A 20667-nucleotide genomic window follows, 5' to 3' on the forward strand; every position below is an offset into this window, starting at 1 on the left:
ACAGGAGAGAGAAGGATTGGAGAAATAAGTTAAATGACACCTTAGGAGTTAATAAGGTAAATTCAGAATGCAGAACAGCCTGTTAAACAATTGGTCCAGTCTCTTTAAAAAGTGCCATGAAGAGAAAAAAAAAAAAGCAGGTCTGGAAAACTCTTCCAAATTAAGCTTTTTAAAAGTTGTGACAAAGGGAAGAAGGAGAGAGGGAAGGACAAATTAGAAGTACGGGATTAATAGATACACACTAGTATACATAAGATAAATAAGCAACAAGGATTACTGTAAAGCACAGAGAATTATATTCAATGTCTTATAATAACCTATAATGGAATATAATCTGAAAGAAAATAACTGAATCATTTTGCTGTATACCTGAAACTAACAAATTGTAAATCAACTATACTTCAATTAAAAAAAAAAAAGACGTAACAACCAAATGCAATATGTTACCCTTGATTGAATTCTAGATTGAAAAAACATTCTGAGAACAGTTGGACAGTTGGCGAAATTTGTATATGGACTAGATATTAGTTGACATTAAGCAATTGTTAATTTTCTTAGATTTGTATCTGGACTATTCTATTTAAAACTGAAAACTACTCCCTCTTTTATCTTCCCAATTTCCTTGCCCTGCTCTACTTATTCTCTTTTCCCAGTACTGCCCACTTTCTGATTTGCTATATCACTTACCAGTGTTTTATATTTAATGTTTATTGTCTATGTCCCTCACAGGACTGAAACTAGTCTGAGGAAAATGAGTCACTTGCCTTTGGTGCAAAACTTAAGCAGGCACCAAAAAATTAAGTAATGAAGATAAATATTTTAATAAAAGATTTTTAAAATGAAAAACTAATGCAAAAACCTGTGACAAACAAGATATCAACATTTTAAATAGAAACAGGATCTAATAATGCTATGCCTAGCCATTTTGGAGCCTGAGGCAAAAGGCAAAATATGTGCCCGTCTGTATACCTTTTAATGTATTTTTATTATTTATTGTAAAATAGTTATTTTTATTTTTACTTACTTAAAAAAATTTTTTTAATCAAAGTATAGTTAAGTTACAATATCATGTAAGTTTCATGTATACAGCACAGTGATTCAGATATATATATATATATATATATATGAATATATATATTCTTTTTCAGATTCTTTTCTCTTATAGGTTATTGCATAATATTGACTATAGTTCCCTGTCGTATTTAATGTATTTTTAAAATAATAGTTTTAATAAGAATATTATTGATGGATTTACTTCCATTAAAGCCAGGATAAAGTTGGGTTTTGATATAAATAGAATGTTTAACCTTAAAATGATGTTGTGAGTTTTAATACAGGCTTTCAAAATTTTCAATATTTTTTCAACTATGTTGTTCTGGAAAAAGTTAACCATTAAGAAATGTATTTTTGGGCTTCCCTGGTGGCGCAGTGGTTGAGAGTCCGCCTGCCGATGCAGGGGACGCGGGTTCGTGCCCCGGTCTGGGAGGATCCCACATGCCGCGGAGCGGCTGGGCCCGTGAGCCATGGCTGCTGAGCCTGCGTGTCCGGAGCCTGTGCTCCGCAACGGGAGAGGCCACAACAGTGAGAGGCCCGCGTACCGCAAAAAAAAAAAAAAAAAGAAATGTATTTTTTAAAAAAACATGTATATAGCAGTTCATATTTTTCCTTTCTACTCAGGCTCTAATAGTACCATTCTGTCTTTAAATTTATGATATTTTATTCATCATGAATTTTTTGCATTGAATAGATTTATTTATTTATTTTATTTTTGGCTGTGTTGGGTCTTCGTTGCTGTGCATGGGCCCTCCCCAGTTGCGGTGAGCAGGAGCTACTCTGCTACTCTCCTTTGTGGTGTGCGGGCTTCTTATTGCGCTGGCCCCTCCCGCTGTGGAGCACAGGCTCCAGGCATGCGGGCTTCAGCAGTCGCGGCACACGAGCTCGGTAGTTGTGGCTTGCGGGCTCCAGAGCACAGACTTAGTAGTCGTGGCACGCGGGCCCATCTGCTCCATGGCATGTGGGATCTTCCCGGGCCAGGACTCGAACCCGTGTCCCCAGTGTTAGCAGACGGATTCCCAGCTGCTGTGCCACCAGGGAAGTCCCTGAATAGATTTTTTAAAATATTATTTATCATGATTACTGAGGTTTTGGTACCCCTTTAAATTTTGTACCTGAGGTGAGTGCTTCACTTCCCTCACCCTTCTTCTTGTCCTGATACCTCATTAGAATCTCAGCTGCATGCAGGCAAGGATCTTTGTTTTATTCACTACATATTTATAGTACCTAGAACAGTGCTGGCACATAGTAGGCATATTTGTTGAATGAATGAATAAATCCAAATTCCCAATAAATTAATTTACTTCACAAAATGTTTCAAAGGTCAGGAAATGTTTTGTCAACTATATTTTCTTTGTATTGCTTCCTCTTTCAATTATAGAATGAAAGTCTATATACTTTGAATTATAATTCATGAATTGTTATAAAATATATAGAAGTAATTACTTCATCTATGAAAGCAGAGTAAAACCTTTAGTTAAAGAAATATTTTTTTCTCCTGTAAAATATTAATACATTTATATAATGGGCAAGGCCATATTTACTTCAGATTTCTGAAGGTTTTACAAATATTTAATAGTATAGCTTTAATATTTAATATTATAGTATTAATATATAGTATAGCTTTAGCTGTTAATAGGATGGTATAGTTAGAGAATAATCTTTTAAATACCCTGATATTCAAAATACAGCTTATAGGAAACTTCACTATTCCATCTATCTATTCAAACATCTTAAACTGTTGGTTAATATTCTGACATCAGAACTGTACATGTAATCTGCTTGGTCTATAAAAACAACTTGAGCAAAATACTCAGTTCAAGAGCCATTGTCAGGCTTCTCTGGTGGCGCAGTGGTTGAGAGTCCGCCTGCCGATGCAGTGGACACAGGTTCGTGCCCCAGTCTGGGAAGATCCCACGTGCCGCGGAGCGGCTGGGCCCGTGAGCCATGGCCGCTGAGCCTGCGCGTCCAAAGCCTGTGCTCCACAACGGGAGAGGCCACAACAGTGAGAGGTCCACGTACTGCAAAAAAATAAATAAATAAATAAAAAGATGTTAAGAGCCATTGTCATTTCCTATAAAAATTACTAATGTTAATATAAGGTCATATTTACTTAAAATTTAAAAAATGTTTCTCAGTATCATAGAGTATAATCATTTCAATGCTTTGACTTTTAATATACATGAATAGCAAACTTTCATTAGACTAAAAGATAAGCCTTTATTTGCTGTAATTGTTCTGTTGTAGTAATCTAAATATTCTTCCCCATAGATAAATTCTAATTGAGGTAATAAAACACTAATAGGAAAAAAGATAGTACATATAAGCACAGACAAGCTAAGCTTACAGACATGCCCTATGTTAAAATAACCATTCCTTTCCCCATCACTGGTCAGGAATAGGTTCTTCCTTGAATTCTGGGAAACAAATATTCCCCAAGCCCTAGTATTCACACTTTAGCAGGTGCTGAGAACTAGCACTCATCACAGCTGTGTTAGGGAGACAATATGTAAAGGATAAGGATTCTACAAGATAACACCAATGAAACTGTGTAGGTCGAGGTCAGGGAAGGTGGAAAGGTTGGTAATAAGAAAACTGATCTTGGCAATCTGGTATCCTTACTGCAAGCCACAAAACAAGCATTGTATGTTGGTATGTTAAGGAACTCTAGGACCACAGCTATGACATTGTTTCCAAGGGAAAATGTGCTCCAAGTGCCAAGTAGCCAACCTAACAAATTTTTGGCTCTTCATTTTGTTTTTTTGTGTTTGTTCAGAGGATGCATGTATTCCATGTTTATTTCAATTATGTTTTTTAAACTTAAAATTCTAGAGGACATCAGTTGATTTTTTTAACTTTAAAAATATTTTAACTGATTTTATTCTCAATTTATTCACTTGGTGGAACTTCATGTTTTTTATGTCCCTGAAGGATCTTGGAACTATCAGTTAAATACCATTTCAATAGAAGTTGTTAACAAATTAATTTTAGCTGGATTTATAAGGCAAGTATTTTGTAGTCATGTTACAATGTGCCTGAAAAAGCAATCTTTTTTTTTTTCTGCAGAGAAAAATGCTTTCTGGAAATTCAAAACTTCTAAGTGAAAAGTATCTTATTCATATGATGGATCCAGTCCCTGACTTAATGAATACTATCAATAGGTAGTGCTATATAACAGTTAAAAAGTACTATAGGAACAGATGTCACTTAGCCATAGTACTGCCACCTAGAAAACAGAGTATAACCTGTGTATTACTATGGCTATACCCAAAGAGAATTAAGAGAGAAATTATCTGAAATTAGAAACCTGTTGAAGAGCTGTGAATAGCGATTAAACCAGTATATCTACAATTACTTTTTCACTGAACTATTTAAAAATAGAAACAGAATACACACACACACACACACACACACACACACACACACGTGTATATATACACATATATGCTCACTTCTGGTTTCTCGTATTTATATAAGGTTTATTTCTTTAATCAATATTTTTCATATTTAAACCCTTTAAAATGCAGTATATTCCTATTCTATGCTAGTTAATGTATCATTATTATGTATTTGCTTATGCGATTATTTGTTTAACATAACTGCCATTAGACTGTAGCTCCCTGTGAGCAGGGACTTTATGTTATTCACTACTGTATTTACAACCAGTGCCTAACAAGGTGTTTAGCACTTAGAGGCATTTAAATGTTTATTGAAAAAATTAAATAATGAATGATAATGGGAAAAAAAAAATTCCCCCCAAAGTAAAACTATAAAGAAATTTGCTATGTGGAATTCTTGGGCTCAGTAGGTAGATTTAAAGTTTTTGTCATTAGAGTTCTGTTTAGTATAGCAGAATATTAATTTACTGATCATTAAGTTAGTTTTCCTTAATCAGGGAAGGAAAGGAACAACCCTCATAACTTTTTGTTCTTTTTCATGATAAGTAAAATTGCAAAATACCAATCACAGAATTCTAGATTGGAAGGAACCTAATGGCAATTTAAGCCAACTTCTAAAATGCTTCTAATATCAATATTTTATTATAATATTTTCAACAAATATTTATTGATGTTTTTCTGTATACAAAATGAGAAAAAAGAATTGACTATGGATCCTGCTCTTAAAGAATATTCAGTGTAGTGGTGAAGATAAAATACATAAATAATTAAAATAGCATACTCTGTATATTTAGAAGAAAAGGAGACTGCTTCCAGCAGGACAAGAGGGGAGATGGAGAACTTTAAGGAAAAAGTGATCATCAGTTTAGATTTTGACAGAAGAATATTTGATCTTGCAAAGATGTTGTGTGGGAGAAGCTTTCTGAGCAGAGAAAATAGAATGAGCACAGAAGTGGCAAAGGAGGCAACTCTAGGGAAAAATGAGTGGTTTGGTTTTTACTAGAGCATTGACTGTGTGAAAGGGAATAGTAGACAACAAGTTGTAAAAGTTGTTTATTGAAGGTCTTGAATGCCAGATTAATGAATTTGGATTTTTTTTTTTTTCCTGAAGCTTTGGAGGTTTTGAGCAAAAGATGACATGATGAGAGCCTTAAGAAACTAGAGACAGGAATTGTAACCAGGAGACTTTTGCAGTGGTTAGGCAAGAGATAAGGAGAGTCTCAGGAACAGGCTGCCTCTCAGATTTGATCTACTACTATTTTCTCCTTGGTTCTACACTTAAGCCACAAAAATCTTCCTTTGGTCCTCACATACAGCAAACTCATTTCTATTTTATCATCTTTGTACTTGCCTGGAAATCACTTCCCCCGATTTTCAAATAGCTTGCTTCTTGTTTTCATAATTCAGTTCTCAGCTCAATTATTATCTTTCAAAAATGGCCTTCTCTGACCACCTAGTTTTCAGATATTCTTTCTCTGAATTCCTCTCTATTACCTCACTCTGTTTTATTTTCATAAATCACATATCACTATCTTAAATCACATTTATTTAACATCTGCTCTCCCAAGTAGAATATAAGCTACATGAGAGCAGGGACTTTGCATTGTTCACAGTTGTATCCCCACCACGTAGAACACTACCTAACACATAGTATACCTCAATATTTGTTGAAAGAATGAACGAATAACAAATTAACTCTATGGGATGAATATTTAGGAAATAAAGTTTACAAAGTTGGATTCTAGAACCAGATTACCTGGTTTTAAATCCCAACTTGAAAACTTCCTATTTATAAAATCTTGGGCAAGATGCTTAACCTCTCTTTGCCTCATTCTTGTCTGTGAACTACAGACAATATGTGTGCCTATCACATGGAATTGTGAGGATTAACTGAGCTTTATATGTAAAGCATTTAGAATAATGCCTGGCACATAGTAAGTCCATGCAAGTGATAGCCATAATTATTATTATTAAATGACATAGAATTTCTATCATGTTTAGTACAGTGAATAGAAATAAGATTATATTCTACGTTTTCTAGAATATAGCCTTAGTTACTAGCTTTTTGATTTGATTTTTATGTCACAGAAATATGCCGTCTGCAAAAAAGTGAGGGTAAAAGTAATTGAAAAACGTTACAGAAGCTTTAATTATTTCCTCATTTATTTCCAGGTGAAGGCAAAGCAAGAATCAGAACTGAAACTCAAATCATTTGCTCCTCCATATGTATGTAATGTGACACTTTAAACTTATACTAATTTTTTAACTTATTTTTTAAAGTGTAAACTAATTTTTTAAAATTTCCTCTATGTTTTAGGCTCTTCAATCAGAATTATATTTGCTTCCTATAATGGATCATTTAGGAAATATTTATTCAGCATCATCAGCAGTTTCTTTAGATGTGCAGCAGACTAATAATGGTGTTGCTGAGGCTGACGGAATAATACACAGACCACTTAGTGTAACTTTGTCAAAGGAAGAACCTGGAACAGATCCCAGTTGTTTAGAAAACACTTTGAAAAAGCTTCTTAACAAGAATCAGGAAGAAGGTGATTTCAACTGGAATGGGAACGACAAAGAGGTTGTTATAGTACATTTTAACAGTCAGGTCTGGGCAAATTCTGGGCACATCTAGCCTTACGAATATTGGCAGTATAAAAGGAAAGCTACAATTCAATATGGGGATTTTAAAAACTAGTTTCACCAGTTGGGAAGAAAAAAAGACAATTTAAGTACTGTTCGAAAATAAAAATAAAATCAGGGCTTCCCTGGTGGCGCAGTGGTTAAGAATCTGCTTGCCAATGCAGGGGACATGGGTTCAAGCCCTGTTCTGGGAAGATCCCACATGCCGCGGAGCAACTAAGCCCATGTGCCACAACTACTGACCCTGTGCTCTAGAGCCTGCAAAAAAAAAATAAATAAAATTTAAAAATCAAATAAAGTCAAAATACTTACAGCACTTACGTAAAGTCTACCACCTTTTATAATAGTTTCAGATAAAGTTAAGGCTAAAGGAGAAAAGAAGTTATTGTTTCATAAAATCTTGATATTATTATTATAGTTCAGAAATATCTTAGCCAGGAAAACAGTATAAAACCAAAGCAAAACAACTTTAATGTTGGGAGACATTTGTATTTCAAAGACTTTAAAATTTTTTATATGGTTACACCCACCAATTTACTGATAATTCAGTTCTTAAAAAGTGGTAGGTAATTAAAGAAATCAAAATTAAACTTATAAACATATAAATAAAGCTGGAACTACACTCTAAGAATCGATTGAAAAAAAGTCAGTTGAATTTTTTTACTTACTGCATACAGCAAATAAATTGTGATGGAAAAGCAAATATACTAAACATTTATGAATTAAATGAATTCTCCCCCAAAATAATACACTCCTTTTTCTGTGAATCTATAACATTTTATATGTACATCTACTCTAGCTCTCAAAACACTATATTTTTTCAAAAGTAAATAGACCTGCTTTCTTATTAAGTTGCATAGGTATTGAATGGTGCATTGCATCATTCTCTAAACAGTTATTAGGAATAAGAGATACATGTCATATATTCCTATCAAAATGTCACTCAGAATCTACTGAGTTTTCCATTGTTGTTTGTTTTGGGGGGCAGGTGGGGGGAGTGGTATTTTACTATCAGTTTTAAACAGCTGACATATCTATTTTTTGTTCCTTTGCCTTGAATATATCTTTTTAGAAAATCCCTATTTGTTGTCTTTAAATGACTAAGTCCAGTGCCAGATAGGAAATAAGTGGTAGCAACCTGACTAAAACTAAACCAATATGGGCTTCAGGTTGCAAAATACTGTGGCAACTCTTGTAAAATGACTTTTCAAACACTAATATGACTCCAATTTTTTCTAAATTAAAAAAAATTGATTTCCCCAAGGGAAAAAAACCTGTATTAACACTACCAGGTTCACGGATCTCTTGTTCATGTAGATCATGTGGAACATTAGTGCTAATGTTTTAAAGACATTGTGTGGTTTTCTTATATGGAGAAATTCTGTTAAAATGAAGGGAGATTTTATAAATGAAAATGTATGTGAAATAACAAATGGCATTATATGCTCTGTATTTATACCCAGCACTTTCCAGAGAAGGATCCTCAGAATACTCTTTTAAAAGATGCTTTTGGCAAAAGCTTTATGAAGACAACAAAGTTTGAATAAAACCCAACTTACCCCCTCTTGCAGATTCATATTGTACATAAAAACAGAGAAATCCTGCCATAGGGGTGTGTGTGTGGGGGGATTTGTGTTCTGTTAGGGTTGCTTAATCCAATTTTTCCCAAACTGAATTTACCAAAGAATTCTCCTTTTGCATAAACTAAAGTTTCATGAAATTCAGTTTGGGAGAGTAAAGTTCATAGAGATTCTGAAACATGGGACAAGAGTATATAGTATGTACATAAAAAACCAAAATTGTATTTTAGTATTTTCTTAATATTATGAACTTTCTTTGCTATGGATGGGCATCATCATCAGCTGGGGGAAAAGCCACTCCAAATGAACATCAGACTGGAAATAATCAAATTGGAAATTCTGAATTGCCAGGATCACAGGAAGATTCAGATAATGATTATTTTAGCGGCAGAAAAGGTAATTAATATGGATGTTGATTCTACATGTCATAATCTAGACTATAAGAAAAAGAGTGAGATATCCAGGGTACTGTTATAAAAGACTTCTAATTAGAACAAAGATATGAGTGAAGTTAGTGACATTTTTAATTAAAATTACCTTGATTCTGATGTTTACTGTTAGATACTAATATTCCCTTCCAACATAATGAGGGATAATTGATTGCTTAAATTTATTCTGTTGTAATCCTTTTGTCATCAGGGGCAACCTAATGACAGAAAAATTTCTGTCTTCATTTGCCTTTCTTAGAATTAATTTTTCTGCCTCTTTTATATTCCTGGTTTTGAGTAAACTAATCATGTTTGAGTTTCACATTGGTATCATTTCATTCAAAATTATAGTACTTAGACAACAGTTTTGCATATAGTCTTCTGAAATTAAGATAAGGAATTTTATAAACAATTATTCACAAAAGAACTATAAGCAAAGTATGTTTACGAAATTTCCAGTTATTTTACCTTGCTATAGACATTGGACTATGATTTGAATTTAGCTATAATATAATGAAATATTATTTTATAAGTCATGCTAAATGTAGTTTATGTTGATAACTAATGAGTTTGAAAGATAATATAATGGTTTCAAGCAGACTTTAAAAATTTTTAATGTTATGTTTGTGTTTATGGAATATTAAATAAAAAACATGAAAAGTTAATATTCATGGAATCATTTTTTAATATGACTTACAAATCTGTCATTCCCCTTTAAGTCAGTTTCTTTGGAAAAATGAAGATGATAGAACTAATATCATTAGAAGAGAGGACAATCAGGTATGATTTTTAAATTTTAAAAAAATTTTATTTATCTTTTTATACAGCAGGTTCTTATTAGTTAGCTATTTTATACATATTAGTGTATATATGTCAATCCCAATCTCCCAATTCATCCCACCACCACCACCCCCCCCGCCGCTTTCCCCCCTTTGTGTCCATACATTTGTTCTCTACATCTGTGTCTCTATTTCTGCCTTACAAACCAGTTCATCTGTACCATTTTTCTAGATTCCACATATATGCATTAATATACGATATTTGTTTTTCTCTTTCTGACTTACTTCACTCTGTATGACAGTCTCTAGCTCCATCCACATCTCTACAAATGACCCAATTTTCGTTCCTTTTTATGGCTGAGTAATATTCCATTGTATACATGTACCACATCTTCTTTATCCATTCCTCTGTTGATGGGCATTTAGGTTGCTTCCATGACCTGGCTGTTGTAAATAGTGCTGCATTTTTTTAGATGTGGTATTGCACCATAATATTTATACTGAAATTGAAATGGAACTGCAGATTAAAATGTCTTAAATTTTCTAACCTTAAATGTTAGAGAAGGGGAGATAAACCTCAAAATTCAGGAGCCTGCAAATTCAGTGAAATTTCTGGGAGTTTCATGATCTGGGACATGTTGATGTATGCCCTTTAAAGTAAAAACCAAGTTTTTGTATCTTGCCCCAGCTACCATGAAGAATGAGTCACTTGATGGACCTGTTTGGAATTTGGAGATTTACTGCATTCGGATGCATGGCTCCAATCTTTTTCTTTTTTTTTTTTAATCAAGTAATCTAAAAGACTGCCAACTTTGAGTGGGCCCAGAGCAAGAGAAGGCTCACAAGGTGATCCAAGAGGCACAGCAAGCAGTGCTGCCAGTTGTGTGCTAATATCCATCTGGTCCAGTGATGCTTGATATGTTAGAATACATATGTTGGTTGTTGGTTGTTGGTTATATATGATATGTTGGTTGGAATGCTAAATGGAGTCTGAGACAAGTCCTGAGAGGAGAATCACAGCTCAGAGCCTTTGAGTTTTGGAGCAGAGGCATGCCATATTCAGCAAATAATTGTTTTATTGTTGCTAGATATTAATAAAATATGCTGTCTTCACACTTTAAAATTTTTCCAGCTGGTGGGTGCTTAATGCTATTTCACTGTGGTTTGAATTTTCATTTCCCAGATTACCCATACAGTTGATCATATTTTTATATTTTATAGACTCCATTTTGATAACTTTTTTGGAGAACTACCTTTTCAAGTATTTCTATTGTGTTGTCTGCCATATATTTCTGATTAGTAGGAATTTTTAATATACTTTGGAGGGTAGTCCTTTGATGCTTATGTGCATTGCAAATATCTTCCCCTACTCTGTGTTTTGTCTATAATCTACATTGTTTAATATGTTGTTTAAGTGTTCCATATCCTTTTTTTTTCCTACATTTTTCTTTCTATGTCTTGGACTGAGAATAGATATATTAGAATCTTCTGTTATTAGTATTTTACATCCTTATTTTATTTTATCCTTATTTTATCCTTATCCTTTATCCTTTTATCTCCTGTGGTTTTTGATTTATTTAGATTTCTATGTATTATTTGGCACAAAGTTGTTCTCATGCAAATAGTAATATCATCACTTTTGCATTATGAAGTGCCCTTCTTTGACTCATTAAATGCTTTTTTGACCTGAATTCTCCCTTACTGCATATCAAGATACTAACCTCTCCTTTCTTTTTTGTTTACATTTATTTGGTATACCCCTATATTCCTCCCCTACTTTTTCCCCCAACTTTTCTGAATTGCTTTGTTTTAGGTATGTCTTTAACAGACATGCTAGAGTTGGGTTTCCCTTTGTAAGCCAGTCTGAAAGTCATTTTCATTTAGTAGATGAGTTATGTCCATTTATGTTTTTGATAGGACTGATATATTTGACCTCAGATTTCTCATTTTACTTTATGTTATAGTTACTATGTGTTACTATGTGGTACATAGTGTGGGGTATTTGCACTCCCCCCCACTCCTGGTATTTAGGAAATCTGAATCTCATTCTAGTGTTTACCTTTATACTGATACAAATTTGTGCTAGTATTCCTAACCCTCCTTTTTCCTTTTTTTAAAATTTATGCTTCTGATTTTGATTTGTTACCTCTAAAATTATCCTCTGACTCCTATCTTTAAATTCAAGGCAATTAAAAAGTCATCTTTCCCCCTCCTTTCTCCTCTCATTTACTTTAAATTGTGTTATTTCTACTTTGTAAAAGAACAGAACATTTATGGGCTGTGCTTCTTGTCTTATCCTCCTCACCTTTGTTTTAGTCTTAGATCTATAATTAAATATGTTCAACACTTACTGCCAGTTCTTTTACACAAGATTTTTCAATCATTTCTTCATTGGGTAAAGCTCTACTTATTAAAAAAAAAAGCTCCCAGGTACGATATTCCCTTACTTCTTACATATTTAAAATTTTGTCTAGAGCAGGAATAGGCAGACAAGGCCCACAGCTTGTTTTGTGAAGCATGGGACCTAAAAATGTTTTTTACATTTTTAAAAAGTTGGAAAAAATAAGAATTATGACAAATACCATATGTGGCCCACAAAACCTAAATTATTTACTCTGAGGCCTTTTACAGAAGAAGTTTGCTTATCCCTGCTTTAGAGCCTTGGTACTTGAAGGATAGCTTGATTGGCTGTAACATCCTTGGCTTACACAATTTTTCCTTGAGTTTATTAAAATGTTGCTCTACTGATGTTTTATATGTTACTGTTAAGAAGTATGATGCCAAACTGATTTTCTTTTCTTTGTAAATTGGCTTGGTTATTTTTGTCTGGAAGGCCAGAGGATCCCTTTAATGTGTAGTAGTTTTATCAGGCTATATTTCAGTTGAGAGTTCTAGGTCTGGTTTTTATGGGTACCCAGTGGGCCCTTTCAGTATGAAAATCAGGACTTCTTTTATTTCAAGAAATTATAACTCTAGAAAACAATATAAATAGCAGATCCATTCCATGGTTTTTTGGGTTTTTTTGTTTTTTTTTTTTGAGACCTCAGTTGGTCTTATCCTAGTTCTTCTTTACCTTTTATCTCTACTACTTTCTCTATGATCTAGTTTACTATTTTCTTTATGTTTAATTTTCTTTATTCCTTTTATTTCTATTCTCTATTATGCTTACTGTATTTTTGGTCATATCTGTTCCTTTTGGGATACCTGTTATTCATTTCTGAGACAGTTTTGTTTTTTCTTTAATTTCTTTCCTCAGTTTGGTCAATTTCCATTTTACATCTTCCTGTTATTTTTCCATTTTTATTCTGAGTTTCTAAATATGTGATTTGTGGTGTTCATTAATACCTAAAATGATTTGATTTAATTTAATTTAATCTATGTTGGGAATATTGTTAATTTTTTCTCTGCTTCCTGGCTGCTGGTTTTGTTTTGTTTTAGTTCTCAGTTTTGAGGGTTTTCAAAAAGTAACTTTGTATGGATGCTATATTATGTTGTAGATTTTGTCCATGTTTATTTGTGTTGGATTTTTCTGAATCAGTAACAAGTATTCTTATAGAGAAACAGATGTTCTGGTGGTTTATTTTAGCTTGTATCAATAGATTAGGAAAGCTCTCTCCTGTTGTTTTAGTGAAATACAGTTATTTATTTATGTATTTTTAAATAAATGGGGCCTTAAGGGAAGTGGTCTTTTTTCTTTGTATTCTTTCCTGCTAATTTAATTCAGCAGAACTCTTAACTTGACCACCTTCTTTTCTCTACCACCTAGCCCTGACGAACATCTCTTGCTTCCAAAGAATTTTCCTCTCACCCAGTAGCTGTGTTTTCCCATAACTACCACCTCTGGCCACCTACATTTTAAAAGCCCCTTTCTTTTAGATCCTCATAGAAAGAGCTTTGATTTACCATTTGGTACCCTTACTCAGTATTCTTCCACCACATGCAGGACCTTCTCCTTTAAGACTAAATTGTGGTTGATGTTTACTGTGTTATCTGTGTATTGTGCTCTTTAATGCATAGTTCCCATCAGACTCTGCTCAGGTGTGAGCTCCTAAGCACACTCTGCTGGTCTAGGGTGTTTATTTCCCCACTTACATGTAAATTAAAGTATATGTAAATTAGAGGATTCTGTGTCCTAGTTATTCTACAGATATAAATTATGGGTGATTGTATTTGCTTTCTTTTTATAGTAGTTGAGAGCATGCGTGGAGAGATTTTAGTGGCTGCCATTATCCTGTGGGAACCTGACCTTGTAAGTTAAGGTCAATGCAATAAAATAGAAAAAGAATAATAAAACAAACAAAGTAGGGGTAAGGGATTAATGAAGATAAAAGTAGAAGCTAATAAGTTACAAAAGTTAAAAGCCTGGCAGAATTGAAAACAACTCAAGGTCTATAAAGTAGTAGTGGCAGAAACATTAACATTGGTAAGGCTTGAGGTAGTTTATCAAAAAAAGAGTAGAAACACAAAAATTAGGTGAGATGAAGGCAATATAACACAAATACAGAGGTGATAAAATTTATGAGAATAAAATGTATGCTAAAATTTGAAAATGTGCTAGGATCTCGAATTTTCTAAGCAAATATACATGATCAAAATTGGCTCAAAATGAAAAAAATTCAATAGCCATCTTAGAAACATTTAAAAGTTGCCATAACAAGTAACTGAAATCAGAAATCTTGGAAGGAAATCATGTTTAGAAAGGAATATGGATTCTTTTTTTTCTTCTTTTTGAATTTTAAGTTTGAAGCTCCTGTGGTATAATGTCCAAGTAATGTCCAGTGGAATGGAGAAGCTAGAGCACAAGAGGGGGTCTATAGTTATAAAGACAGATTTGGGAGTTCATCACCATACAAGTAAAAAAATGCATTACTGTTGTGCATTACCAGATGTTTACAAATAGGTGAAAAACAATGTGTAACCCTACCAGATCTTACTGATTATCATGTTTGCTTACAGCTAGCTAAAAGAGAGTGCATTAGCCTACCAGACCTTATTGATTTTCCTTCAGTTCCTTGTCAACCTGCTCTTTCTCCAGGAATAACTGATATATCATTATTACAGATTGAGAGTAAGTATGATGATACCGTAAGTACAGATGTAAGTACAGATGATTCTGTGAGGTAAAGTTAAATAATGTTAATGAGGAGTTAATTGTTTAATGCATACACAGTTTCAGTTTGGGAAGATAAAGTTTTGGCGATAAAGGGGTGGTGGTTGTTGTGGAACATTATGAATGCATGCAGTGCCATTGAACTGTACATTTAAATATGGTTAAAATGGTCAATTATATATGTTTTACTACAAGAAGTTAAAGTATTTTAAAGTCTGTGACTTATGTTGATTACCGCATATGTGTGTCACTAATATTATTTCTGCTTTTTAAATATGTACTTTAAAATATACATTTTTCCATGTAAGATTTAAGTACAATAACTTTGGTCCCAGGATAAATTTACTTAAAGAATTAAAACAAGAGGTATAACTACATGAGTTTTGCCTAGTTTCCATACATGTATATAAATGCAGAAGAGACATACTGTATTGTTTATATATATATAAATCCCCTATAGATACTGAAATGACTCCTCAGTGTTTTCCATCGTGGCTCATGCTGTACTGCAGCCAGAAAACCAGAGTTTGGGGTAAAATTCATACTTGCTGTTGTAAGCATTTTTTAGTTTTATACTCTATATTTTAGGATATGAGCTGTCTTTTAGCTTTTGGACATTGATGAGTATGGGTTATAATCTTCTAGGAGAGAATATTATCGAAAAAAATGAAACAAGTAAAGGAAGAAAGAAGATATCTGGAAAGAATTAAAGAAGAACTAATAAAAAAAGTTGAAAGGCTATTGGAACAAGGCAAATTAAAGCAATATCATGGTAAAGTTTATTACATATCTTTTATCACTATAAAGGAAACTCAAGTTTTACAGAATTTATGCCTTTGGAATAAATGATAAAATGATAATATTTACTATTTTATAGTAAATATTTGTAGTTTAAGTGGTACACTAATATAAATATATACTTATATTTATATGTATATATAAATATAAAATATTTACAGTAAATATTTGTAGTTTAAGTGGTACACTAATATAAATTCACTATAGGAAAGATGAAATCATTGTTCAACTCTATATAATAAATGCAACATGCCTTTTATTAAAATTCAATTATTTTTTAAAATGGACATTTGTTTATTCATTTCAACATTCATTTATTAAATAAGTATTTATTAAGGGCCTACTGAACTTAGTCACTGTTCCAGGGGCTGAGGTGATACTAATAGGCCAACATAATCTTGTCCCTGCCTTCAAAATGCTTATGGTGCAGTAGGGAAATGATGATCAAGTTAAGTAGTAGTGATACATACTAATGACTGCTATGATAAAGAAATTACAAATTCTATGCATAGGAGTACAGAGGAAGAACACCTAAATTAGATGGAAGAGGTCAAGAAAGGCTTGCAGGAAAAGTGGTAGATGTACTAGAATCTGAAGTGTGCCTCCTCTTGGCTGTAGGCCTTCAGGCATTCTTTCCCCTCTGCCACCTAAATCTTCTTTTCCTATCTTCTCCTTCTACCCAATTCTTCCCAGTTCCTGGTTATTTCCTACCAGTCATTCAATCTCAGCTAAGATACCACTCTCGAAGCCTTCTTTGAGTCCCTTAGTGTCCCCTAGGTGCTCAATTTTGTTGGTATGTGTGTGTGTCTGCTTTGCTAAACTGACTGGATGAGTGAATAAATGAGAGAAATGAGGTAGGAAAAATAGACAGTTTCCTTGCAATAGAATTAGAAACAATGTTGTTAGAACTGGTAGAAATGGAAAAATGAGCCAGGGTGGAGAAAGTATAGGATAATGGTTTGAGAGATGTTAAATAATTTGAGAGGCCTGCATTTTGCATTGTATTTGAGGATAAAAAGGGTAAAAGGTATATATGGAATTAACTGCCTTTAGGATTCTCAATTTACAGCAAAATTATTGCTTCAGTACTAGATCTGACTAGAGGTTATAGACAATGTCAGGAGGTATTTCTTAATGTTCTACCTCATAATATTAAAGTGTGTCCCAGAAGTGGTGGCAGTGATTTGGCCTTGTTGTGCTGTTAAAAGAGCAATTTTATCAGACAGTATTGAGCAATGGATTAGAAATCACAGGACAGTGATTCTAATACTAGAATAATCTTATACTTAGGCAAGTTATTTCTCCTCTTTGTGCCGCACTCCTTCTATTTATAAAATGAGAATCATTGGTCACTTTCTATTTCAACAGGAATGTTTCAAGATAAAAGGTATGTATCAGCCATCAAATATTTATTGAGCCTACTATATACCTCAGTTCTCAGCATTGTTTTAAATGCTGAGGATACAGCAGTAAACAAGACAAACATAGCCCTGCCATTAAGGAGCTTGCCTCTAATGGGAGGAGACCGACAATAAATAAGTAAGACAATGTCAGCTACTGATTAGAGCTGAAAAGTCAATTAAAAGAGTGCAGTAAAGAATCGTGGGGCAGGAGAGATGGTTTAGCTAGGGCTTTCAAGGAAGGCTTCTTTGAGCAGATATAACTAAGATTTGATTAATAAAATGGTAAGCATGTGAAGAGACAGGGTAAAAAGAGTCCAAACAGGAGGAACACTAAAAATCAAGGTACAGAGATAGAAATAAGCTTGCAGAATTAAGGACCTGAACTAAGACCAGTACAGCTGGAGTGTGATAAATAAGGAGGAATGTAGAGGGAGAAAATCAAAAGATCAGCAAGGAACAGATAGGCCAATTCAAGGAGTTTGGATTTTATTATCAATACAAGTAATATGGGAAGACATAAGAGGATTTTTAAACTAAGGATTTATGTGATTTTTAAAATATCTTAAAAAGATCAGGATGACTGTGGTATGGAATAGCCTGTAGAGGGGCAAATATGGAATCAGAGAGACAGTTAGAAAAATAATACAGTTTTCAAAAGATGATAGTGGATTGCCTAGGAATGTAGCATTGAAGAAGGGATAATGTGCCAGATGCTCGAAGTATTTTGGCAGTGGTACCAGTAAAACTTGCAGAGGGATTGGATATAGGGCTGAGGAAAATAGTTAAAATCTTGAGTTAAAAGTTCCATATAGTTTTATATATATATATTTATTTATTTATTTATATTTGCGATACGAGGGCCTCTCACTGTTGTGGCCTCTCCCGTTGCGGAGCACAGGCTCCAGACGCGCAGGCTCAGCGGCCATGGCTCACGGGCCCAGCCGCTCCATGGCATGTGGGATCTTCCCGGACCGGGGCACGAACCTGTGTCCCCTGCATCAGCAGGTGGACTCTCAACCACTGCACCACCAGGGAAGCCCCATAGTTTTATATTTTTAATTAAATCAATTTATAATATAGAATTTTAAAATTTGGTGTTTTCGTTTCTTCGATAATCTGAAAAAAAGAAACATAAGCATATTCTGGTATACTAGCATGCAGTTTGTGTTCCAATTAAGTTTATATTTAGAATCTCATTGGTGTCAAAGTGATTCCCTAAACTGGCAGAGTTTAATTTCTAATTTTCTAAACCAGAAGTCTCAGGTTTAAGAAATTCTGCCCTACAGAAGTTTGGGGATATACCTGGAATAATGTTGATAAATGATGAATCAGAATCAGCTGATTACACAAAACAAGTCATTTGGGGGCTGAAAAATAAGGAAAATCTGAAAAAATATATTTTGCCTTTTCTTTCATAGCTTTAATTATATAAATAGTGAATTCAAATCAGATTATAGATAAAAGTAATTGAAATAAAAAGTATACACTTCTTGCGCTTCCCTGGTGGCGCAGTGGTTGAGAGTCCACCTGCCGATGCAGGGGACACGGGTTTGTGCCCCGGTCTGGGAAGATCCCACATGCCGCAGAGCGGCTGGGCCCGTGAGCCATGGCCACTGAGCCTGCGTGTCCAGAGCCTGTGTTCCGCAATGGGAGAGGCCACAACAGTAAGAGTCCCGCGTACCGCAAAAAAATAAAAATAAAAAAGTATACACTTCTTGCTATAGGTAGTATTTTGAAGAAAGATTTTCTAAACAAATTACAAGCTTAAAGAAGAACTTGATTTTGGTTCCTGGATTTATCAGTATTTTACTATATTTATAAGCAAGTCCTTTTATTATCTAATAAACATTTGACTCTTAACTCTAATTTCCTCAGAATATAAGAGAGGAAGGAGAGGAGAGAGGAATGGTTTAAATTAACTTTGCAGGTTGAAAAGTTTAAACAAACTATAGCCTTTGCTTTTTTTTTTTTTTAATAGCCTATGATGTTTGGAAGAAAAAGTACTTTGAAACAAAGAAAGTTACAGCATCATTGGAGGAGATTTTAACAAAACTTCGAGAAGATTTGGAACTTTACTATAAAAAATTGCTCATTCAGCTTGAAGCCAGGGTGATCAAGATGAGACCAAAGAATCTGGCAACCATCACAGACTCTAAGGTACTACTAAATATGTTCACATTCTGTTAGAGAAGTTCTATTTAAAATACGTGCTTTGTAATTGCTAGTATGATCATATCTAGGATGTTTTGGGCTACAGGTAACAAAACCTTGGCTTAAACTGGCTTAAACAATAAGTAAAATCATGATCTCGTGTAATGCGTGCTGAGGAGATAAAATCAGCTGCTTAATGATGTCTTTAAGGGCCTAGGTACTTCTGATATTTCCTCCCTATTATTTTCGGTGTTGGCTTCATTCTAAGACTGCTTTTCCTCAGGGTAGCAACAGAGTTACCAATGGCAAGTAGAGATATATGCCTCCAAAACAAGAGACAACCTCTTCTAGACGCATGGACTATATAAAACTTTCCCTTTGGCCTGATTGGGGATCAACCAAGCCTACCCTGGATTGATCATAGTTACCAGCGAATGCTATATCCTGACTTAGCCTAATTAGGATCTACCTCTGTACCAGGGGAAAGGGTCAAGATTCTATGGGTAAGAGAGAGATACCTAATGAAGTATGGCAAGGGAGTAATAGTGAGTTATACATTTCTTTTCTTTCAGTTGGGGGTGGGAAGCACAGTTTGATACAGAATCTATAGGTAGTGCTATTCTAAATAAATTATAAATTATATTAAATTTTGATCAATTCATTTTCTTGAGATAGTCTTCAATCTTGACAGATGAGAGACATGAAGTTTATTTTTTAGTTGAGTAATTCTACCATATAATTAAACAACAAATTCCAGAGGCCATTTATCAGTTTAATTTTTGTTTGTTGATACCACTTATCCAAAAAAGATTTTATAATATGTTAATTATGATTGAGTATAGATTTAACTTTAGACATGATGAAATATTATGTTTACTTTTTTCCCAGTTTTATTGAGATATAATTGACATATAACATTGTATTAGTTTAAAGTAGAAACATAATGTTAAGACATATGTTTATGTTGTAAAATGGACACCACAATAAGTTTAGTTAACATCCATCACCTCACATAGTTATTTTTGTGTGTGATCAGAACTTTTAAGATCTACTCTCTTAGCAACTTTCAAATATACATTACAGCATTGTTAACTATAATTGCCATGCTGTATATTACATGCATGTTATATATGCATGCATATATAAGTTCCCTAGAACTTACTTATCTTGTATCTACAAGTTTATGCATTTGACCACCATCACCCATTTTCCCTAATCCCCACCTCCTGCTTCTGCCAGAGCCACCAACCTCTTCTGTTTCTATGAGTAAAAGTTTACTATTTTAGATCTATTTAATATGAAATCCAAATAAGTTCAAGTAAAA

The 20667-nt window shown here is 33.8% G+C and overlaps 1 protein-coding gene across 1 annotated transcript in view; it reads left to right on the plus strand.

Moving 5' to 3' along the window:
* Positions 1 to 3932: 3932 nt before the first annotated feature.
* Positions 3933 to 20667, plus strand: part of SPATA1 (spermatogenesis associated 1) — a gene marked incomplete at its 5' end in the record, with an annotated part of 69781 nt that continues 53046 nt past the window's right edge. Inside the window, 8 exon segments of the mRNA XM_067709876.1 lie at positions 3933 to 4076; positions 6624 to 6677; positions 6769 to 7000; positions 8957 to 9068; positions 9819 to 9882; positions 14838 to 14953; positions 15642 to 15763; positions 19171 to 19349. Of these exon segments, the coding sequence (XP_067565977.1) occupies positions 3933 to 4076; positions 6624 to 6677; positions 6769 to 7000; positions 8957 to 9068; positions 9819 to 9882; positions 14838 to 14953; positions 15642 to 15763; positions 19171 to 19349 (1023 nt within the window).

This window comes from Pseudorca crassidens, chromosome 2 (assembly GCF_039906515.1).
Source record: "Pseudorca crassidens isolate mPseCra1 chromosome 2, mPseCra1.hap1, whole genome shotgun sequence".
Lineage (NCBI taxonomy): Eukaryota > Metazoa > Chordata > Mammalia > Artiodactyla > Delphinidae > Pseudorca > Pseudorca crassidens.